This window comes from Rhamphochromis sp. 'chilingali' (genome assembly GCF_963969265.1).
Source record: "Rhamphochromis sp. 'chilingali' genome assembly, chromosome: 22".
Lineage (NCBI taxonomy): Eukaryota > Metazoa > Chordata > Actinopteri > Cichliformes > Cichlidae > Rhamphochromis > Rhamphochromis sp. 'chilingali'.
Genome location: NC_137950.1, coordinates 21184176 through 21192101, shown reverse-complemented (window position 1 = coordinate 21192101; position 7926 = coordinate 21184176). Strand labels below are relative to the sequence as shown.

Here is a 7926-nt window from a genome sequence, read left to right as displayed (position 1 = left end):
GGTGGTTCAAAACTCACCAGGGTACCTTGCTATAGTAACTTATCTAAGCTCCTCCAGGGCATGTTGTGTTGGAGAATATGTGCACAAATGAATATGCTACTGAGCAGTTCTCCAAAAAAGAGAACCCCATGGTCTTCATGCATGGGTAACAGGACTGAACTTTTACCTATAAGAAATCCAGATTTTAAGAAGGACATAATTAAGTTAATTCCTAGCTTCTTTCATGTTGACTGCAAGCAATGGGATGCAACTGGGCAAATACATTTATATGCTGACCCTCTAAGAAAATAAGCTGTCTTAGCTAGCTTAGTTTTTAAGATCTGCAGCAAAAGGATCAGACCATCTTGTTTCTTAATGTTAGAGCTGTGATAGTGATTGATAGGTATATTAACTTGCACAGGCTGCATTTTTATTGGCTTTCCCTCCTGGTTTCAAGGCATTTATGTATATAAGGCTTTTACAGTCTTACTGCCTGGCACGATAAGCATTTTCCTATCACACACTGCTCCTTTGGCTGCAGTACTACTGTGACTTTGAGGATGTATTTAGGTTAGGGAAGAAACGATATTCTATGTGTGTTGAATTTGTGTCACAGGACCCAGATTCACTGACTGACTGATTGTGTACCCCACTTGTTTGTCCTCTGCTCAGTCCAGCTACATGTCTGTTTAGTGCAATTGTGTTGGACTGCTGATCTTCTTGGCGAGAATTCAAAAATTCTATAAGTTATTACAGTTCAAATACTACAATATTCCACATTTCATTAATGGCTGTATGTCAAATTATGGTTGAATTTCAACACCAGCCACCAGCTAGTTATCTTAACATAATGAAAAGTTATATTGAAAACATCGGCAAAACCACACCAGGTTTAAATTTGAGTAGCATAGCTTTGGCAGAGCTGCACTGTGTCCAGTCTTTATTTTGTTTAGATTCCTCCCAAAATGTTTTCTCTGACCACTTGCAGCTGTGCTCTGTAATGATTTGATTCCAACATGTACGTCAAGCTTGTGCAGAGTACACACATTGACTTGTATCAGAATGACCAGACCTTCATGTTCACCTTCTAATTTCAGGAGTCTCATGGTTTGAGAATGTGTAGCTTCCCTGCTTAAAGTGAAACCAGCTGGAAGTGAATGATCACTGCTGTTTGAAGTATTCCATTCAACGTGGGAGCAATAAATATATATTTTTTTATCTCATATTCCATAATCTTCAACAGCATGAAAACTAAAAGAAAAGGGAATACGTTTCCTGAGATACTGTCAACTTGTTGACCCGTACACGCAAAGTAGTAAGGTCTTTCACAATACATTGTTTACCAATTTTACAAATTGCTTGAAAGTTTAGAACAATAATTCAGAGACAGACCACAGGATGAGATGGGAAATAGGAGCTTAAAATATTTGTTAGTCCACACATTAGTTTAGCAGTCACCGAAACATGACAATCAATAAATAGACTCCCACTTTTGTAATTTTTCCGTCAATGAAGCAGCACAGTAATAAAACAGAATATATTGCATTCATTAAGAGTTGACATGTAATGAGGGTCCCAATCTAAGAGCAGCTCCTATAATTAGTTTGGTCTAAAAAGCTAAAGTGAAGTCTGGTCTGTTCTGTCTGTTATGCCCCAAAAAAATTCAGTTTCTGATTTTCTCTACTGGCTGAGTGAGGCCAAAAGATAGTTTACTCAAAACTGTGGAAGTGGAGTCATGCTAAGTCAGGAGTCAGGAGATCAGGTAGACGGGGGCCAGACGTTAGAGCCTGAAGGTTAAAGGTCACAAGGAGGAAATGCCAGCTATTAAATAGCCCGAGCAGGGGCAAGTTAATGACACCCAATGTCTGTTGTGGACAAAATTTATTGAATAACCTAGGTCTGAAGTTGTGGGATTTGTTATCTCATTTGGTTTCATTCTGTTTAAGTTCTCACTTTATTCTTTTCCCCCCTTATCAGAGAACTCTAGGTCATTTGTTACTTTAATGAACTGCCTAATCTTGAATCTGTCTAAACCTACTGAACTGGCTCCAACTAGGAAACCAGTAAGGATCTGTGATTTGCTAAAGAATGTTTCTCTCTCTCTCCGTGTGTGTGTTTCAGTTCTTTCTACTCTGGATGGCAGGTGCCTGCTTAGGCTCCTCAAAAGCTGCAGTGTCTTCCTCTGACCTTTTACTTTCTGCTCTGATGTCTGACCTTCCTCCACCTCATCCCTTGCTAGCAGTAAGACTGACCCCCGTTCCACACTGAGTAAAATTCTTTCTACCTCATCCTGCCATCTGCTTTATGGAGTATAGACACTGGTTGAAAATGTGAGGTAGGAAGTGCTGCTGTCCGGGAAACAAAGGACACCGAGTAGAAGTTTTGTTTTGGAAGTTTTTGGTAACATTACTGTGCATTTTTGAAACTGTACTAAATCAAAGTCAAGACTCTCAGATTGAAGAAACAATTTGAGTTTAATTGAATGACTTTATAAATATAGCATCCTGGTTGTAATTACCTGGTTTTAAACAAGTCCTTATTTTAAAACTACCAGCAAAAACAGTTAAAATTACAATTTTGGCTTCAGTATTTTACTGTGGGGGAAGTTGAACCAAGCTGTCCTTGTCTGCAGTTAATGTTCTACACACAATAGGAGTCTGTAATGTTTTAGTTCATGAATCATTTTGTTGGGGATTTTGGAGGTTAATGGGGCACATTAACCATTTTTGTTTACAAAAAAGTTTTTTTTTAAAAAAATGGTTAAAGTGCCCCACTTCAATAAAACCATCAAAGATGACTCCTAGCACTTCTAGTGATGTCAGCTTTAAGTCAAGATATATCGTCTGTCCTGTTTGATACAACAAAACTGCAGTCAATATTATAATACAACAGGAAATGAGCTATTCTCTTTGTGGCTGGTTTGCATTTTTTATTACAGTGGCAGTCTAAATTCACTGATATAAAACAGTTGTGGTTTCTTAGCATCAGATTCAACATACTTGATCATACTTATTTTAAAAGGACATCTGTAGCAGTTAAAGGTCTTAACTTGGTTATTCTAAGTCATTTTACTTCAGTGAGGCAAGAGCTGGAATGAATTTCCCATAAAACATCGTGCCCTCCCTTTGACACATCTTAATATCAAGGTCCTCTGATTTCAGAGTGTCACACCTATTCCTCATTATGTGTTAAATTGAACCCAGATATAAGCACTCTCTGGGAATGCCAGTAAGTCCACTCCTTTATGTCCTCTGACACTGGGTGTAGAAAGTAATTTAATATAGTGTTACATCCCCACATGAAAGCTAGGCGAAGAGGGTGGGGGACAGTAACAGTTTGATCCGGGTTGAAATGAAAAGAACGCCAGGAAGAGGTATTTAACACAAAATATATTTTTATTATAATCAATTAACTCAATATTCATATAAACAGTAACGACAAAAAGAGACAGCAACGCTGCTTTAATGATAAATCAGACAGGCCAACCCAAAGAGATGGTGACCACTTCAACAAAGAAAAATATAAGGCTTCAACAGAAAAAGACAGCAACGCCGCTATTAGCAATAACTAGGCAGGCCAAACAAAATAATGGAGGCCACAGACACTTAGGGAAAACCACTGCTCAGTTAAGAGCTACTCACAAAGAGCCACACATGGTGGGACTGGTCACACGCAGCAGGCCTTTTCCACACCTAGACCAGTATCACACACTGACCAGCACAGAGGAAAACCACCAGAAACCTCTCCCCACTGCTCCTACCACTCCACACTGTAGGCAGGCCACTCACACACCTGGCACTCAACACAGCAACACCAGAGAACACCACCCTCCCACATCCAGCCCATCCCCAGCTTATATAACCTCAGAGAGGTGATTGCTGACTGGGCCCAGGTGGTAAATGAGGCTGATGAGCAGCAGCTGTGCCCTGGGGAGAGAAAAGAGCAAGAGAGAGACAGAGGGGTGGAGCAAGAGAAGAGGCGGAGAAAAACACCACGCCCACACAAGGGCAGTATCAGGAGGCCCAGCTACACTGAGAAAAATAAAGGTGCCAACTGGAACCAAAAGTGGTTCTTTAGAGTGATGCCATAGAGCACAGGTGTCAAACTCTGGCCCGCAGCCTAATTATATTTGGCCCGCGAAGCCATACCAAATTATTATTAGAGCTGGCCTACTGGTATTATACAGCTAATATATATATTGTTTAGTATTAAGCTTTGCTTGTTCCATATTCAGTTTTTCAGCAAAACTTGTTTGAGTCCATAAGAAAAGATTCATTCTTATATCTGGAGGAAGATTTTTTTTTTTTTAATAAATATTAACGTTAGCCCGCGACTTTGTTCCAGTTTTGAATTTTGGCCCACTGTGTATTTGAGTTTGACACCCCTGCCATAGAGGAACCTTTTTTGGTGCCACAAAGAACCTTTCAAACAATGGTTCTTCAAAGAACCATTTCTTTCAGTGGTTCATTGAAGAACCATTAAAGGTGCCCCAAAGAACCAACAAGAAATGGTTCTTTGGGGCACCTTTAATGGTTTTTCAAAGGACCTTTTTAAAAATGGTTCTTTAAAGAACCTTTTTTGAGTGGTTCTTTAAAAAACCATTTTAAATCTTTCAAAATAAAATGCATCATAAATTGAATTTGAGCAGGGTAAAATAAATACGAGCACAGCATAGACATATATTAATGGTTTGTCATTTTGTAGTTACCAAAAGACAAAAAGGCATTTTAACCCCCAGCACAACATCACTACTAATACATGTCACATATTAGTGTTTTAAACAGTAATAATTAAATATATTTGCTATACTATAAATAAATATAAATACTATAGCTACAGATAACACAACAAATAATACATCCATCCATCCATCCATCCATCCATTCGCTTCCGCTTATCCTTTTCAGGGTCGCGGGGGGCGCTGGAGCCTATCCCAGCTGTCATAGGGCGAAAGGCGGGGTACACCCTGGACAGGTCGCCAGTCTGTCGCAGGGCTAACACATAGGGACAGACAACCATTCACACTCACATTCACACCTAGTGACAATTTGGATTAATCAATTAACCTATCCCCACAAGCTGCATGTCTTTGGACGGTGGGAGGAAGCCGGAGTACCCGGAGAGAACCCACGCAAACACGGGGAGAACATGCAAACTCCACACAGAAAGATGTTGGAATTGAACTCAGGACCTTCTTGCTGTGCGGCAACAGTGCTAACCACCGTGCCACCGTGCTGCCCCAAATAATACATGTATTGTTTAATTAATAAAACATCAGAAAGTGATAAAACACATTAGAAATAGCAATAGCTTCATAACAGACCAATAAATCAACACATTTTCATCAGCAGATGTTTGCATGTTCAGTAAAAACATTTCAACAAGTTTATGATTAAAATGATCAATGAACTTCAGCCTTACGCTATGTAATGGACGTTTCATGTTGTACTCATTGTCCTTTGTTAGTCCAGTTTAGGACAATGTCTCTGATGTATGTATCATATCAAATATATGTCATATCAAAACAAGCCCACACCTGCAGTTGTTTCAGTTTTTCACTGGTGTTTCCTGTCAGCTGGTCAACCTCACATCCATATCAGCCAACCAAACGACAAGTTCCTCCCTTTGTGCTTCAAACCCCTCCCACTCTGAGACAAGGAGCTGAAAGAGAGAGAAAAGAGTCAATTATAAAGAAGAGAGAAAAGTGAAACCCTCAGAAGGTCTGACTCGCATACCTGCAGTTGACCTGTGATGGACTCCAGTTTGGCGTTCACGTCATCCCTCGTCGATGCCAACAGCCGAGTCTGCAGGGTGCCCTGAAAGAGCTGAGTTAATGTTCGACTCCTCCTGGTCAGGCTCTCCAGCTGGATGAGCAGAGGTCTCCCCTCTCGCCGCCGCCTCTGAACACAGAAACACAAATTGCATCTGAAGCAGGAGGAGCAGATTTTTTTTGCTATTCTTTTCTAAATCCAGGCTTGATCACGTGGAGGTATTTGGAAAACTTTTTTGGCCAGTGGACGACTGTTGTCTTGCAGAAAGTCAAATCAAACATATGCGATACACAATCAATTCACAAGAACACATTATAAAAAATAAATCCAGTTCTTGCCTGATTTCAAGTGAAATCTGCATCAAATCAGGGTGACAGAAGTAAAACAAGTGCACAAAGCCTCACTTTGTACAAGCCTGCTATTACAGTTCTCCTCTATGCAGACGACTTTCCTGTTTTCAAGACACAACTTGGATCTGCTGTACGAATCTTATGGATACACACTAAATGAAACAATAGTGTGCATGACTCCAGATTCTGATCCCTCATCCTAATATGGTCCCAACATAGCAACAGCAATAAAGCAAATGTTGAGGCTTCAAAATACAAAGTCCATAAACCAATGGCTGACATGGGTTTTATCATAAGGGTGATAAATATACAGATTTCAGTCTGTCTTAGAGATTTGATGTTCATTTACCTGCAGATGCACTATACGTGCCTGCTCCATGGTTTTTCACAACATTTTGCACATCACTATTTAATACAGGAAGTAGGTGAACTAAAACAAGTCATCTTTCTTTGTGAGAGGACCATATTAATGAAACAAACCTCAATGACATCATAGGGATCCCTAAAGATGCTCCTGCTGCTTCTCTTCCTCCTCATCCTAAGCTTCCTTCTCCTTGTCCTCGCCTTCCATCCAATTGTAATTCAACCTAATTGTGTTTCTCCTCTTCCTCATTTTGTTGGAGCTGTGAACACAATGTGAATCTGGATTAATTTGTGCAAACAAGAAAAATCTACAGCTTTTTGGTCAGAGGTGCTCTTGTGATTTAAGCCGGGTAGAGTAGATTTATGTGTTGATGCTACCTGCTTCAGCTCTGGCTGCTGAGTGATATTTATACCCTGGCTGGATTACAAACTTTAACCATGTGCTGAACTTTGGCCCAGCGTTGATACCTCTTGTTAGTATAACGACCTCTTCTTAGCTTGTATGTATGATGTATGATGGTGGATAAATGAAATATACAAAAAATTAACTATATTACAAAAGAACATCTATCTTGGAAACATCAAATGACTGGAGCATAACTTGTCAACTAGTCCGAAACTAAGTTATGCAGGAACAGTCAAAGACACACCTTCTCATGTCACATTTCTATTCATTTCTATATAATTCGATTAGACAATAAAGAGTTATCTAATCTAATTATTCATTCAAAACTCTTATGCATAGCTGTATTTTATACAGCTCATACAGAATTCAAAGTACAGGTTCATGTGAGTATTTAGTGTACGGCTCAGATCTACAGAATTTCAGAGTTTCTAGAGCAGACACAGAGCTCACGCCACAACAGGCTTCAGGCGCCATTTTAGTAACTTTAACAATATATTAAATTTTAATTTCGGTCTAGCTGACATTAAGTTATGTACGCAGCACGCAATTGAACCACATATTTTAGAAGCCAAAGGTTCAAATTAGCTGGGAGCACCTTCACTTAATTATAACAGTGGTTTTGTTAGGAAAACAGTTTCTGTATACCAGATACTAAATTGCGCTGACCTCAACGGCTAACTTATCTAGCTAATCGCTACTGTTAGCACAACATTAACAGCAAGCTACAATGACGAGTAACAAAAACAAAACAGTAATAAGGTTTTAATGAAAATGTTTTACCTTTTCTAACAGTCCCAGAATCACCAGCTTCAAAGTCCAGCAGGTACTGAAGACTGTTATCCGTTTCGCTGTCACCGTCCGTGAGTTTTTTTCCCCCAAAAGGTCAAGGCCCGCCGCTCGCACACTCTGTCTGCGCATGCGCCTCCCAACGACTGACCCCCTCCGTCCGCTCCCGGGAGGTTATAGTATGACGTGTCTGACGTCACTCTCCCTGTCATTTATTTGGCTCGAAACACATATTAACAAATTGCTCAGTGATGAACAACTACTCAGATCA

General features: G+C 39.9%; 1 protein-coding gene across 2 annotated transcripts; it reads right to left on the bottom strand.

The window, feature by feature from the left end:
- Positions 1-3369: 3369 nt before the first annotated feature.
- LOC308391377 (uncharacterized protein) lies at positions 3370-7766 on the bottom strand. Of its 2 annotated transcripts, XM_080874002.1 has the most exons (5): positions 7650-7766; positions 6581-6723; positions 5715-5879; positions 5516-5640; positions 3370-3905 (listed from the first exon to the last, which is right to left on the bottom strand). In XM_080874002.1, the coding sequence occupies exons 2-4, from the start codon at positions 6635-6637 to the stop codon at positions 5551-5553; spliced, it is 312 nt and encodes a 103-aa protein (XP_080730128.1). In that variant the 5' UTR covers positions 6638-6723; positions 7650-7766; the 3' UTR covers positions 3370-3905; positions 5516-5550. The 2 variants fall into 2 exon arrangements, with proteins under 2 accessions (XP_080730128.1, XP_080730127.1); XM_080874001.1 differs by lacking the exon at positions 3370-3905 and having other exon boundaries at positions 5194-5640.
- Between the last annotated feature and the right edge of the window lie 160 nt (positions 7767-7926).

Excerpts from the sequence above, each read along its gene's own strand:
- LOC308391377 (XM_080874002.1), bottom strand. The coding sequence starts at position 6,637 with ATGAGGAGGAAGAGAAGCAGCAGGAGCATCTTTAGGGATCCCTATGAT. Across the intron at positions 5,880-6,580 it reads ATCCCTATGATGTCATTGAG|AGGCGGCGGCGAGAGGGGAG; the intron begins GTTTGTTTCATT and ends TTCTGTGTTCAG. Across the intron at positions 5,641-5,714 it reads CCATCACAGGTCAACTGCAG|CTCCTTGTCTCAGAGTGGGA; the intron begins GTATGCGAGTCA and ends TCTCTCTTTCAG.